This window comes from Myxine glutinosa, chromosome 1 (genome assembly GCF_964187855.1).
Source record: "Myxine glutinosa chromosome 1, kmMyxGlut1.1, whole genome shotgun sequence".
In the NCBI taxonomy this organism is placed as follows: domain Eukaryota; kingdom Metazoa; phylum Chordata; class Myxini; order Myxiniformes; family Myxinidae; genus Myxine; species Myxine glutinosa.
Window position 1 is genome coordinate 327,328,092 of NC_136261.1, and position 15,679 is coordinate 327,343,770.

Below are 15,679 nucleotides of genomic sequence, written 5' to 3' on the forward strand. Positions count from 1 at the left end.
GTAAAGCATGGTGGTGGAAATATTATGGTTTGGGGCAGCTTTGCTGCATCAGGGCCTGGGCAGCTCACCATCATAGAATCCACTATTAATTCTTCATTGTACCAGAGGGTGCTTGAAGATAATGTGAGGCCATCTGTCGGAGAGTTGAAGCTCAACCGAAGGTGGACCTTGCAACATGACAATGACCCTAAACATACCAGTAAATCCACCAAGGAATGGCTGAAAAGAAAGAAATGGAGGGTTCTGGAATGGCCAAGTCAAAGCCCGGATCTAAATCCCATCGAGATGTTGTGGGGGGATTTGAAACGAGCTGTGCATGCAAGAAACCCCTCAAACATCGCAAAGCTGAAAGAATTCTGCATAGGGTGTGGGCAAAAAATTTTCCCAGTCGATGTCAGAGACTGGTAGACAGTTATAAGAAACGCCTACTTAAGGTTGTTTCTGCCAAAGGGGAAAATACCACCTATTAGAGCCAAGGGTGTACTGTACTTACTTTTTCCACATGCGAAATTTGCATTTATGTTCATTTAAATTATACAATGGACTACATAATGTAAATGTTTCATGATATTTGTTATATTATATTGTGGCAGACACAAAAGCCCACTGGCGTGGTGACATCATTCCACGCACCAAGTGGGCGGCGGCCACGCCCGAGGGGTAGGCGTGGCCTCAGGATATACACCGGGCGCACGGCCCGGAGCACAGTCAGTGTTACAGGGAGCCGAGTTAATAAGGAACTCTTAAACCTACAGCGTTGTCCGCTTCCTCCTTGGTAGCAAGTAGCGCGTAACACCGTGCTTCATTGGTGACCCTTCGACATTCTGGTCAGCCGTCGCTGACCAACCGAACCTGCCGCAGCATGGCAACCAACGCGGTCTCTATCAAGTTACCCGAATTCTGGGAGACACAAGCCGAAGTTTGGTTTCTGCAGGCGGAAGCCCAGTTCCAACTTCGTGGCATCACGGTTGACGAGACCAGGTACTGCCACATGGTCCCCTCCCTCGGGGCCGGCACGGCCGCCCACATCGTGTCGGTCTTGAGGAATCCCCCGGCCAACGACAGGTACGAGGCGATCAAGCGCCTGCTCCTCGCCACGTTCGGCCTCACGGTGGACGCACGAGCCGACCGCCTCTTGGACCTCCCCGAGCTCGGTGACACGCGACCATCGGTCTGCATGGACCATATGTTGTCGCTGATGGGCGACGAAGCCCCGAACGCTCTGTTCCGGGCGTTATTTCGACACCAGCTGCCGGCGCGAGTCCGCCTGGCGTTGGCTGGTTCTGCAACAACGGAACCCCGAGCTCTTGCTGTCGAGGCTGACAGATACTTCGCGGCGTTGGACACACAGGCGAGTTTTGGCACGGCCGTCGCCTCTCCTGGGGCTTTCCCCGATGCCGATACACCACACCTCGTGGATCTCGGGGCTGAGGCGCGCGGCGTGTCCGCTGTCACGCCCCGCCCACCACCGCCGCCGCCACCACCACCACCACCACCGCCGCGGTGGAGTAAACCGCGGCCTCTACCGCCGCAGCCGCCCACCTGGTGTTTCCGCCCACCAGCCGCCCACCTCGGTGGCAGCTTTGAGCATCGGCGGTTCCAACAGCTTACTTTATATAACGGACACCTTGTCCGGGCGCTGTTATCTGTGCGACACGGGAGCGCAGGTGAGTGTCATTCCTGCCGGCACATCTGACAAGCAGACCGCGGGCCATGGCCCCGCACTGCTTGCGGCCAATGGTACATCCATCCGCACGTACAGAAAACGCTGTCTCTCCTTGCTTGGAGGTCAGGTTTTTCGATGGACGTTCGTCACAGCCGCCGTGCCCATGGCGCTGCTCGGCGCAGACTTCCTGTGCGCGCATGGATTACTGGTGGATGTAAAGCGCAGAAGGCTTGTTCAGGCGGAAACGTTCAGCTCGCTCGCGTGCGCGCTGCCCCGCTCGTTGAGCAGCTCATCGAGCGGCTCGCCAAGCGGCTTGTTGAGCGGTTCCGTTCCGGCCAGGTTCATCTGCTCGCTTCCGGCAGCGAACGAATTTACCCGCCTCCTCGCCGGTTTCCCGGCCCTCATGAGGCCCACCTTCTCAGCTGGGGCCATTAAGCACGGGGTGGAACACCACATCTCCCCCTCCGGGCCACCGGTCTACGCTCGGGCACGCTGCCTCGAGCCGACGAAGCTCGCCGTTGCTAAGGCGGAGTTCGCTATGCTGGAGCGGCTCGGCATCGTGCGGCGCTCCGAGAGTGCCTGGGCGTCGCCGCTCCACATCGTGCCCAAGCCCGGCGGGGGATGGCGACCGTGTGGAGACTACCGGCGCCTCAACGACGCCACCACCCCCGACCGCTACCCCGTCCCTCACATACAGGACTTTTCCGCCCGGTTGGCGGGTATGTCCTTCTTTTCAAAGGTGGACCTCGTACGCGGCTACCATCAGGTCCCCGTCAGGCCGGAGGACATCCTGAAGACGGCAGTCATCACGCCATTCGGACACTTCAAATTTATTCGGATGCCCTTCGGTTTGAAGAATGCGGCTCAGGCGTTTCAGCGCCTTATGGACAGTGTCTTGCGCGGCTTGGACTTTTTATACGTCTACCTGGACGACATCCTCGTCGCCAGCACGTCCCGCGAAGAGCATCTTCACCATCTCCGCACGCTGTTCGAACGTCTGGGCCAGCATGGCCTCATTGTGAACCCCGCGAAGTGCCGGTTTGGTGTCGCCGACATCGACTTTTTGGGGCACCGCGTCACGAGGCACGGGCCGTCCCCCTACCGGCCAAGGTGGAGGTGGTGAGGGGGTTTCCGCGCCCCCACACGATCAAGGGGCTCCAGAAGTTCCTGGGCATGGTAAACTTTTACCATCGTTTCCTGTCCCGCATCGCCTAGCTCCTGCGCCCCCTCCACGAGGCCCTCCGAGGGAAGCCGGGCAAGGGTGACGTTACCTGGACCGGGCAGATGGACGTGGCGTTCGTGGCCGCGAAGCTCGCCTTGGCTAACGCCACCATGCTCGCGCACCCAGCGCCCGATGCGCCGATCGCCCTCACCACCGACGCCTCAGACTACGCGGTGGGCGCGGGGCACGAGCAATCGGTGCGTGGTGCTTGGCAACCGCTGGCGTTCTTCAGCCGGCAGCTTCGCCCGCCCGAACGCCGTTACAGCACCTTCGACCGCGAGTTGCTCGGGCTTCACCTGGCGGTCAGGCACTTCCGCCATCTGCTCGAGGGCCGTGCGTTCACGGCCTTCGTCGACCTCGAGCCGCTGGTCTTCGCGATGGGCAAGGTCACCGAGCCGTGGTCGGCCCGGCAGCAGCGTCACCTCGCGGCCATGTCTGAATACACGACGGACATCCGGCGCGTCGCGGGGAAGGACAACCCGGTGGCGGATTGCCTTTCCCGGTCCGTCGCCCACGCGGTCCACCTCGGCATCGACTATGCCCGGATGGCGGTGGACCAGGCCGCCGACCCCGGTGTCCAGGCCTTGCGGACCACCGTCACGGGCCTACACGTCACCGAGGTGCCGTTCGACGGCGCGGCCACGGCCCTCTTGTGTGACGTCTCCCTCGGGCGGCCTCGCCCCATCGTGCCCACGGGCTGGCAGCGCCAGGTTTTCGACGCCGTCCACGGCCTGTCCCACCCGGGCGCGAAGGCCTCCCAGAGGTTGATCGCCGACAAGTTTGTCTGGCATGGCCTCCGGAAGGCCGTCAGCGGCTGGACCCAGGACGTGCCTCGCGTGCCAGTGCGTGAAGGTGCACCGGCATACCCAGGCCCCATTGGCCCCGTTTACGGTGCCGGCACGGAGGTTCGACCACGTGCACGTGGACCTGGTGGGACCTCTGCCCCCCTCGCGGGGTTTCACCCAAGTCCTGGCCATGGTGGACCGCACCACCCGGTGTCCGGAGGCCGTGCCTTTGGCGGCAACAACGGCGGCGGACGTCGCGCAGGCGTTCATCGCCACCTGGGTCGCCCGGTTCGGCGCCCCCTCGGACATCTCGTCCGACCGCGGCCCCCAGTTTACCTCGGAGCTCTGGGCCACGGTCCCTCAGGGGCTCGGGGTCCAGCTGCACCGAACCACGGCCTTCCACCCCCAGGCCAACGGCCTGTGCGAGCGGTTCCACCGTTCGTTGAAGGCCGCGCTCCGGGCCACACTCCGTGACGGCGGCTGGGTCGATGAGGTCCCCTGGGTCCTGCTGGGCCTCCGGACGGTGCCCAAGGATGACCTGCGCGCATCCGCAGCTGAGTTGGTCTTTGGGCAACCGCTGCGGGTTCCGGGCGAGTTCCTCCACGACACCATGGTCCGTGGCGCAGGAGCGCTCCGCGCTGCAGGAGACCGCCCGAAGGTTCGCCCCGGTGCCGTCGGCGCACCACGGGCACCCACCCACACACGTCGCCCCGGAGCTTCGCACCGCGGAGTATGTCTTCGTCCGGCACGACGCCCACCGGACACCACTGCGGCCCCCGTATGACGGGCCTTTCCGCGTGCTGGAAACCGGGGTGAAGCACTTCACCTTGGACATTGGCGGTACTCCCGACCGCGTCTCGGTGGATCGACTCAAGCCGGCCCACCTCGACGTGGACGACCCCCCGCCGGTGGCTCAGCCCCCGCGTCGGGGCTTCCCCCCGGCAGGCGGACCCCCGGCACCGCCCGGCGCCGCCGGCATGCCGCCCCCCGGTCCGGCACCCATCCCGGGTGCAGCCGGGGGCCTCCCAGATGGCATCCCTGCACCCCGGACGCCGCCGGTCGCCAGAGGGCGCTTCGGCCGGGTCATCCATTTGCCCCGCAAACTGGCCCTCCAGGTGCACGGGAATTCTGGGGGGGGGGGGGGGCGCGTGTGGCGGACACAAAAGCCCACTGGCGTGGTGACATCATCCCGCGCACCAAGTGGGCGGTGGCCACGCCCGAGGGGTAGGCATGGCCTCAGGATATACACCGGGCGCACGGCCCGGAGCACAGTCAGTGTTACAGTGAGCCGAGTCAATAAAGAACTCTTAAACCTGCCGCGTTGTCCGCTTCCTCCTTGGTAGCAAGTAGCGCGCGTAACACCGCGCTTCAATATCATCTTTATCTATCAATATTGGTGAAATGAAGATCAAATAGCTGTATGTTGAAATATGTTGAAAAAGTCAAAACTTTACCTGGGGTGTACTTACTTTTCCACGTGACTGGATGTTGGTGGGTGAATGTGCCATTCATCACGTTTCCGAGTTAAGTGTGATGCCGATCAGGAAGAAGAAGAAGAAGCCGTACTACCAAATTCGTACACTTCCGGAATTGATTGATTTATTTGTATTCAAATGTCTGGTGTTTGTTTTGTATTTATTTATGCGAATGTATACTTGTATATAACTGTGAATAATTTAAATAGGCTTAGGCACATCGAGCAATTTTTTTTTTTTAACTCCAAAAAAAACGAACCTTTTTTCACTTTTGTTTTGGCCTAAAACACTCCCAGGCACTCACTGATGAACCTCTGAAAGTTTGACGAAGATCCGTTCAGCCATCTCTGAGAAAAATGGCGACACAGACAGACACACACACACACACACAGACAGACATCTCTCTTATATAGTAGATAATGATGTTAATTTCCTTTTTGCTGGTAGAATTCCAACTGTTATATCCACTATGTATTCTTATTATTCTTCCTCTTCTTCTTCTTTGCCCTTGGCAAAATTTTCCAATCACTAAACCAGAAAGAGCGATAACAGATTGCAGACCCTCACCAGGACTTATTTTGTGTGGTGTATATTTTGTGCTGATGTATTTATGTTTGTATGGTGGGGTAGACGCTGTAAGTTTCTGTTCATTCAATGGACAAACAGACCTTTTCAGTTTTGTTGTATAGATTCACTTTCCAATCGTGTTTTTTTTTTTAATGGACATAATCAGGTTCCTTAATTTCTAGATTAGGCACATTCAAATCGTACGTATTGTCGCGCAACCGCCGAAATTTATATCAGGCGATCGCGGATGCCGATCACGAAGGCTTTAACTCCGAGGCAGAAGCTGAATGGCGGATTCCAAAATCTAACACACCTAAGGGCGCAGAATGGAGGGAAACGGCGCAAGTCCCCGCAGCCTTATCTATCAAATCAATCACCCAGTAAACCGTTCAGATATTATATACAAAAAGTAATATAAGGGTTTATTGGGAAAAGCAAAGACAGTGAAAAGCATGCGCCGATAATAAATATTCTAAATCGGGATCCCGCACACCAGATATCAAAAACGAGACGAGGGGATATGAATACCAAAAAAACACGTCTTTTGTGCAAAATGTACGCGGAGCTCGAGCTTACCCGTCTCGTCGTCTTCCTTGTCTGCTGTCCAACACCGCCCCGCCTGGCCTGACGGCACACCATGAGGTCCTTCGCTCCAAGTCCCACAAGGCCTCGCTCCAAGCGCCACGCGTCCGAAGCAGGCTAGCGGCTCCACACGGTCGACTCGGCCCAAAGTCCTGCCGCGTATCAAACCCAACTGCTCAAAACGAACTCGGGCTCTGCACTGCACTGCCAGGAATCCAACTGCTCGGAATCAACTGCGCTGAACTGCGAACTTCCAGGAATCCAACTGCTCTGGATGAACTGCCAACTCTGCCCGTGCGCACCTCAAACGAACTGCCTGGCGTTCTCTCAACTCAACTCGACTCAGGAATGGAACTCGACTCTCTCAGTCCTCCTGCTCAACTCGGGATCAGATCTGCACTGAACTCTCGATCCATCTCTCCGCAAAGGCGTCCGGCGCTGTTAATATCTCTGGCCGATGACGTCAGCTTTGGCGCACTGTCCTGCCAATCAGAGCCTCCCCCGACTCGCTCAGGTCACGCCCACTGCGTCACTCCACTCCCGTCCCCCAATTCCTCGGTCACAGCACGCGCTATACGAGGCGGGTAGGCCTCTCCGAGGGGTAAATGGTGGCGGCCAATTGTGGCGGTGTTCTGGCCCGATTTCTTCCTAAGTCATGTCAGGGGGGAAGGGCGTCATTAGTGTTGTACTAAAAGTCCTAACTAATGTTTATGTGGTGTGCAGTGCCAAAATGGACAAAGGTTTGGCTACCAGGTGAGACATACAAGGGCTCTACTCTTTATTCCCTCCACTACTTAACACACGAATCTCCTGGTAGATTCACAATCGTACATCTTAGCCGACAAAATGCATACACATGACTTATTACAGGTAGATTCCCTATCGCAACAGTCGAAGCATGTTACCTACTCAGATCTACTCTGCTCTACATATTGCTCTTCCAAATTCGTAACACAGCCCACCCCACCCCCCCCCCCCCCCCCCCCTGGAACCGTAGCTCCTGCAAGGTTCACTGCAGGCGCTACCATTCCAGCCTTAACACTTACTTTCACACACTTAATTAACCTATGAAATAAATCGGGAAGGGCTGTGGGAAGTGTCGGACTACCTACCTACACTTCCTTAACATGCTAAACCCCTTAACCATCGTGCAATCAAATATGTACATTGATCTTCTTTGTTCCTGCGGAGGGGGGAAACAAACAACACGCAAAAATGTGGTGCCCGCAGTCCCAAAACAAGTCAACCGACCTACAAGTTCATTGCCCCCCCCCCCCCTTTACCTCTTGGCCCATGGCAGACCAACAGCCCCTTTCTGCCGTTACCTTGCCGGTGAGGGTCTCCACACACCAGGCTCCTCCACGGCCTCCTGCTTCAGCGCAGCAACACGGGTCACCGGGGGACTTCCTCACCCCACGGCGCCCAACCAGACCCTCCACCGACGAGCTCCAATTTCCAGTTACCACCGGCTGCCAGGGGTAATTGCCGCAGAGGGGGGCCGCAGGCATCGCTCCTCAGAGCTTGATCCGTACCTGCGGACACACACACCTTCCCCACCCACAAGACCCCAAAACACACTTCCTCCCCCGCTGCCATTCAATTCTCAACACCACACGGCACAATTTCATAGATGGTACAAAAATATGTTTCACATGTTTTGCCATGGCCTGCCCTCATGTGAAAGTCCCCAGTTCACAGTTCAATTCATTACATTTCCAAAAGCACAATAATCAATGATCACCACTCGTTGTCTCAAATAATCATCACTCACTCTCCTGTTTCCACTCTTACGACCACTTCAAAACACATAACCACTACACAAAAACATACGGCACCCACAAGACACTGTGCCCCCATTCCATCCCCTCACCGGCCATGTCATCACTCTCACCCGCCTCCAAACTCCAAATTACATGTCCCCCAAAATTTCCACAAGCAAGTCCTGAAGCCTGGGACAGTACACCTCAAAACACTCACCTCAAGTGCAGGTAGTTGCAGGTTGATCGGGTCCAAGAGTGCCATCCACCACACCTAATTTCCCCCTCACCCTTCCAATCCACCCCGGAGCCTCCCGACCCATGTAGGAGCTCAATCTATCCCCGTGAATTATCTGTGGAAGGGTATGCGGGCCCATCTTAATTTTGAACACCACATCAGTCACCTGCCGAAGCACCACCCCGGGGCCCTTCCAAGGTAAGGTGGGTTTTGGGCACACCCCCTTCCTTCTCCGGGGCCAGTAGAGCCAAACAAGGTCTCCGGGAAGGAACCGAGGTGTGTGCGCCCGAGCTTCACACCGCGTTTTCATATGTGAAGAAGCCAAGCCAATTTGCTTCCTTGCAAACTCATGAGCCTTTTCCATGCTCTTTTTCAAATTGGTTGCATAGCTTTCCACAGATGCCTCACCCGGTTCCTCTGGTGACGTTCCCATCAACAAATCTGTGGGGACTCGCATCTCCCTATCGAACATCAACAGGGCGGGGGTGCACCGAGTGGTCGCATGCTGGGCGGTCCGGTAGGCCATCAATATAAAGGGGAGGTGCTCATCCCAATCCTGCTGGTTTTCGGATGGAAAGAGGGCCAATTGTGTCAACAATGTCCGGTTGAACCTCTCTACCATCCCATCCGATTGAGGCCTAAGGGGGGTTGTCCGGGTCTTGTGAATTTGGAGGAGCTCGCACACCGACCGCAGGAGGGTGGATTCAAAGTTCCGGCCCTGGTCAGTGTGTAGCTCCCTTGGAACGCCAAATCGGGAGAAGAATCCCTCAACCAAAAGTTGAGCTACCAGCCGGGCTTCCTGGTTGGGCAATGGGTAGGCTTCTGGCCACTTGATGAAGTAGTCCATTGCCACCATAATGTACCGATTCCCTCGGCGGGTGGCTGGCAGGGGCCCCACCACATCTACTGCCACCCGCTCGAGTGGTGCTCCGACATTGTACACCTGGAGCGGGGCCTTGCGCGCACGTGGGGGTCCCTTCTTACTTCTCTTATCGCAGGATCTCACCCAATTTTGAATGTCCCTGCCCGAATTCACCCAGTAGAACCTTTGCCACAATTTGGACAAAGTTTTGGCCATGCCCAAATGTCCCATTGGCCTTGTCCCATGCACGTGCCCCATAACCACCTCCTTCAATTTGTTTGGTACAATTATCAACCAGGAAGCTACATCGCCCGTTGGTGTTACCCATTTTCTGAACAAATAGCCATCTTTCAACCCCAACATCTGCCACTGTGCCCAATATGCCTTTACCTGGGCCCCGTGTGGAGCAATCTCCTCCCAAGAAGGTCTTTTGCCCTCCTCTAGCCAATGAAAAAGGGGCCCCAAAACAGGATCCTCCCTTTGACTCTCTCGCCAATTCACATCGCCCAATTCAGGTGGAGGTTGTGGCAAAGTTCGCCTGGTCACTCTCGCTGCATATAGGCATGCATCAATTTGGTCCTGCCCAATTGGATCCTTGGCTTCTTGTCTATCACAAAATTTACACTGTGCCTCCCAACAGGGGCGCCGAGAGAGAGCGTCTGCATTGGCATGTGGTTTGCCAGGCCGATGTTGCACAGAGAAATTATACTGCTGCAGCCTCTCAAGCCACCTTGCAATTTGTCCCTCCGGCTCTTTGAACCGAAGAAGCCATTGCAAGGAGGCATGATCCACTCGGATCACAAACTCCCTCCCATAAAGGTAAGGGTGAAAGTGTCCAACTGCAGACAGTAGTGCCAATAGTTCTTTGCGGGTAACGCAATAATTTCGTTCGGGCCTCGAAAGTGCCCGACTGTAATACGCAATAACCCTCTCGACTCCCTGTTGCATTTGTGACAACACAGCTCCCAATCCTTCCTGGCTCGCATCTGTGTCCAGGATGTAATTGCCATCATCTGTCGGGTATGCCAAAACTGGGGCCTCCACCAGACGTTGTTTTAAATGACTGAATGCTTCGATGCAGCTCTCTGACCATATAAATTTGGCTCCTTTCTCTGTCAATTTGTGCAAGGGTCTTGCAATTTCTGCGAAATTTGCCACAAATCTCCTGTAGTAAGAGCAGAGGCCCAAAAATCCTCTGACCTCCCTTACATTTTTGTGGGCGGGCCACTCTTTTACCAATTTTACTTTTCCAGGGTCAGTGGCCACGCCGCTCTCACTAATCACGTGACCCAGATAAGTCACCTCTCTCTTGAAAATTTCACACTTGCTCGGATTCAATTTCAACCCAGCACCCTTAATCTCCCAAATACCTCTGACAAATTTTTAGCAGCCTGTTAAAATGTGGGAGCGTGGACCAATACATCATCCAAATAGACCAGGCAAGTCTGCCATGGTAAGCCAATTAAAACATGTTCCATCAGACGCTCAAACGTGGCAGGGGCATTGCACAATCCAAAAGGCATAACTACAAACTGTCAGAGACCCTTTCTTGTGGTGAACACTGTTTTCTCCCTCGCCTCTTTATCCGTTTCCACCTGCCAAGAACCACTCTTTAAATCCAATGTAGAGAACCATTTTGAGCCTGAAACGGCATCGAGGGTGTCATCAATCCTTGGCAGGGGATACGAGTCTTTGAGTGTCACATGATTGAGCTGGCGGTAGTTCACACAGAACCGAGTGGTCCCATCCTTCTTTTTCACCAGCACAATGGGTGACACCCAAGGACTCACCGAGGGCTCGATAAATCCGGCTCTTTCCATTTTGCGCACCTGTTCCTCTGCCTCCTCTTTCTTAGCGAAAGGGAGCCGCCTTGGTGGTTGGCCAACAGGCCGAGCCTCACCAGTACTAATTTGGTGCCTGATGAGACTCGTGCGTCCAACATCCTCGGGGAGAGAGAAAAAACATCCAAGTTCTTACCAACCAAATTGTGCAATGTCTCTACCTGCTCCGATGTTAGGCCCTCTTCAGAGCGTGTCATCATGTCCCGCACTCCCTCTGGCCAATCACATTTCCCCAAAATTTTCCCTCTTTCCGGCTGTACTGGCAAGCATGTGGATCCACCTCCTCCGGTGACCTCTACTACACCACTGCATTTGGCTACGATGGCTCCGCCCCTTACAGTGCGGGGGCTATCGGACATGTTGAGCAGCCTGACTGCCAGCATAGGCCCACGGGTGTCTACGAGGGTGCGACCCACCATCAATCCCTCCGTTCCCTGTGAGGACCACGACTCCACTAGCCCCAGCTGGCCAATGGGTTGAGCACCTGCTGCTAACTCCGCCATCACCACTCTCTCGGACCTGGGAGGCACGGTCACAGTGCGTGGCACCTCCAGCCACGTCCGCTGCACCTCCTCGTCAGCCCCAAGTCCCACTAACTGCAGCCTCTCAGTGCCCAACCACATATGACCACGCCCAAGGTCGAGTTGGCAGTCATGTTCCACCAGGAAACTCAGTCCCAACAGACACTGATCGCACACCCCCGCCACCCATGCAACCACACCGACCTCCAGACCACCCAACTCTACCAAATTCGTAACAGTATTTTAAATATATAAATATATATAATAGCGTTCTTGAATACGTACTTAGACATACTCACATTCTAAAAGGACGGACTTTATAGACATGTTCACATTGTAATTGTACATACTTTATAGATGTACTTGTCTTCTAATTGTACATACTTTACAGATGTGCTTACATTCTAATTGCACATTCTTTATGCACAGTGCCTTCAGAAAGCATTCACACCCCTTAAATCTTTCACATTTTGTTGTGTTACAGCCTGAATTAAAAATGGATTAAAGTTAATTTTTTTTTGTTCAGAAACTTCTTTCAGAAAATGACAGTGGCCTTAAGTGGCTTCCATTGAAAGATGACCAATTAAATAAACCTCTGAATAATGTATAGAATTAACAAATCAAATATGATTGCTCATATGTGTCTCTCAAGTGAAATAAAATTCCTCATGTTTGGACTTTTCATGTTGCAGCAGCTAGCAAAGGAAAAAGAAGATTGGTGCGGAAAAAGAGAGGCACAGAAGCCAAACTTCGAAATAATGACAGACTGGCTGAAGTCTCCACCAGAAAATTGGAGAAAGGCCATGGGCAGGCAAGAGCCCCAATACCTTCAAATGCAGCTGTTGGAAGAAAATTTGAAAATGCACCCACAGCTTCGGGTGCAAAAGTGCAAGCAGCTGCTAAAAATGCAGAATCAGCACAAACCTACATCAGGAAAACCGCATTTGAAGACGCAAAAGAAGCACAAAAAGAGGAATGGAAAGATGGTGCCGCTGCAGCGAATTTTACAAAAGCTGTGAGTGCACCAAAAACTGAAAGTGCAAAAGGGATGCCAGAATTTCCCATGGGAGCCGCAAGTGTACTTGCAACTGAATGGCATGCCTGGCAAATTGATTATCTTTTTACAATCTTCAACCTGGGTTTAAATTCACCCATTTTGGAAAAAGAGTCTACAGTGGTACCACAGTCTGCAACACAGGGGCTCAAAGCAGCTGAGGAGTCTCTTGCGCCAACTGAGTTGCATCAATCAGAAGTGTCTTCTGGGTTCCACCGATTGCTGGGGATTCCACAGCAATCCTCTGTTTTGGAGCCAGCTGGAGTGCGCCGGGTCAGCCGCATTCCAGTTTCAAAAAGGTCCCCTGGTTCCACAATAGTGCTGCTCGAGAAGTTCAGAAAAGTGTTGTTGATGTCATCAGAGTCCTCCAAGTCCACCATGCCGGATGGAGTCAGCCGGGTATGCCACCAGAAAGCTGTTGTTGGGGCTATCAAGGGAGGTAATGCGTCTCGTGGGCCAAATGGGTCTCATCCATCAGAAATGTGTTCTGGTTTGCAGAGATCACTGGGGATGCCACAGCAGTCTTCAGTGATGGAGCCAGCTGAAGTGCGCTGGGTCAGCCGTATTCCAGTTCCAAAAAGGTCCACTGGTTCCTCAAAAGTGTTGTTCCAGAAGTTGACAAAAGGGCAGTTGGCATTATTGGAGTCACATAAGTCCATCATGCCGGATAGAGTCTGCTGGGTGCACAAGCATTTCTGGTGTGGTGACCTCTGTGCTGCGGTGCCACTGGAATTTGCTAGACCCACTAGACTAGACCCAACAGAGGAGTTGGCGGGGCCCGCAGACGTGGCGGGGTCCGCAAACGTTGCTGGCCTCGAAGAGGTGGCACGGCCCGCAGAGTTGGCGGTGCCCACAGAGTTGGCGGTGCCCACAGAGTTGGCGGTGCCCGCAGAGTTGGCAGTGCCCGAAGAGGTGGCACGGCCCGAAGAGGTGGCACGGCCCGAAGAGGTGGCACAGCCCAAAGAGGTGGCGGTTCCCAAAGAGGTGGCAGGGCCCGCAGAGGTGGAGGGGCCCGCAGAGTTGGCGGGGCCCAAAGATGTGGCGGGGCCCGAAGAGGTGGCGGGGCCCGAAGAGGTGGCGGGGCCCGAAGAGGTGGCACGGCCCGAAGAGGTGGCACGGCCCAAAGAGGTGGCGGTTCCCAAAGAGGTGGCGGGGCCCGCAGAGGTGGAGGGGCCCGCAGAGTTGGCGGGGCCCGAAGATGTTGCTGGCCTCGAAGAGTTGGCGGGGTCCGCAAATGTTGCTGGCCTCGAAGAGGTGGCACGGCCCGCAGAGTTGGCGGTGCCCACAGAGTTGGCGGTGCCCGAAGAGGTGGCACGGCCCGAAGAGGTGGCACGGCCCGAAGAGGTGGCACGGCCCAAAGAGGTGGCGGTTCCCAAAGAGGTGGCGGGGCCCGCAGAGGTGGAGGGGCCCGCAGAGTTGGCGGGGCCCGAAGATGTGGCGGGGCCCGAAGAGGTGGCGGGGCCCGAAGAGGTGGCGGGGCCCGAAGAGGTGGCAGGGCCCGCAGAGCTCATCAAGGCCACAAAGAAGCATGCAGGAGCCAATGAAAGGAGCAAAACCAACGAAAGGCATGGCATTTCACAGCAGCCTCAAAAGGATGTAAGTATGATCATAACATTGAAATTATAACTTGCAACACTACAATATGCATTTATTTATTTCAAATGACAGCATATTTGATGAGATTCATTCTGCTGGTTACGATGATTATGATGCAAGGCCACATGTGCTACTGATATGTTGTTCCTGTGGTGCTCATATGTGCAAAAACATGTTGGGATGTTATCGCAAAAACTATGTAAATAAGGAAGAGATGGATTATCATATGAATTATGATTAAATTATCATATGAAACATCATTCTAAAATATGCCATTCCGTCTGTCTGTCTGTCTGATGAATTTTTGACACCAATACATTCCTTCGTTACTTATCCAATCTCAACCACTTGACAGGATGACAAAGGGTTACATAATGAAGGTTGTAGCGCATTCATTGCCCCCCTCTCCCGAAGGAGGTTTTCTCCCCCGAGCGGATTTTCCTCGCCATTGCCGTCAATGGCGTTGCATGTTGAGGTGTATATCAATGTTAAATTAGCTGTATCGTGGCGTTTGTCCAAAGAAGAAGATTTATCGTGTCGTTTTGCCAAAGACGCTTTCAATAACAAAATTAATGATAATCGCATATTGTTGATGTTATTACTAAACAATATTAATACTAATAATGTCCCACTTCCCGAAGGCGTTTTTCCTGCAGTGATAACGTGGATAAATAGCTTATCGTTATACTGGTGTTTCCGTGGGAGCAATGGCTTCTTCAGAAAGTAAAAATTTCATAAACCACAAACACGTCTGCTTAGCTTTTTAAACAGTCGCTAATGCTCTTCATAACACTCAACAAGGACAATTTAGAGGAATCCCGACATCCGTGAAGTAAGGTTTACTTACAGAACTGAGCGAAGATCTACTGTAATCTATATAACCCACAACTGTTGTGTTAATAACATGGCCCTTTCTGCCGCTACCGTGGCATTTTTCTTGGTGAACATTTGAAACACGCTCCTGCTGTTGGACATGCAGTTGCAAGGTGTGTATAGTAGATGTGGGTGTGGCTATTGTGTCTGGGCTATGTGGGGTGTGTGCTGGTACTGCGAGTGCATGATACTGCACCTCATAAATTTGTTATCCTCTGAAATGGATATTTAAATATTGTAGCTTGTAAAGTTAAAGTCTGCAAATTAAGTCCATAGAAGTGACTGTGTTTATCGTTTTATATACGAGGTAAGGTGTGTATCTGAGTACCAGTTGCTTTGGTGAGTGTCTGACTGTGCAAAAAAAGTTTGAGATAGGTATCGTTTTTAGATAACACATGTTACCACAATATTTAAAGGGGGATGGTCCGATTTGATCACATGCAGTTTTCACATTGATTGAATGGCTTTGACCCTCGACCCCACCTGTGAAGTTTCATGCTGGTATTTCAATCGTTTTGACAAGAGAGCTAAAAATGTGCATTTGCAAGCCCCATAGAATACTGTGGTTCAACTAATTGGTTGACCAATAGTAAGCAAGTTTTGGCGTACAAAATCCAAACTAAACATCTTGCAGCACTAC

The 15,679-nt window shown here is 53.7% G+C and overlaps 1 protein-coding gene across 12 annotated transcripts in view; it reads left to right on the forward strand.

The window, feature by feature from the left end:
* LOC137411652 (uncharacterized) overlaps window positions 1–15,679 on the forward strand; it is a 248,836-nt gene that overhangs the window by 165,999 nt on the left and 67,158 nt on the right. For 8 of the 12 annotated variants that reach the window (XR_013621776.1, XR_013621773.1, XR_013621772.1 and 5 more), the window contains one exon: window positions 12,209–14,166. Coding sequence is in view for 1 of the 12 variants with exons in the window: in XM_068097002.2 (XP_067953103.2) it covers window positions 12,209–14,166 (1,958 nt within the window). In the remaining 11 variants the exon portion in view is untranslated. The remainder of the gene's footprint in view (window positions 1–12,208; window positions 14,167–15,679) is intronic. The other 4 variants (XR_013621780.1, XR_013621779.1, XR_013621782.1 and 1 more) reach the window with 1 other exon arrangement.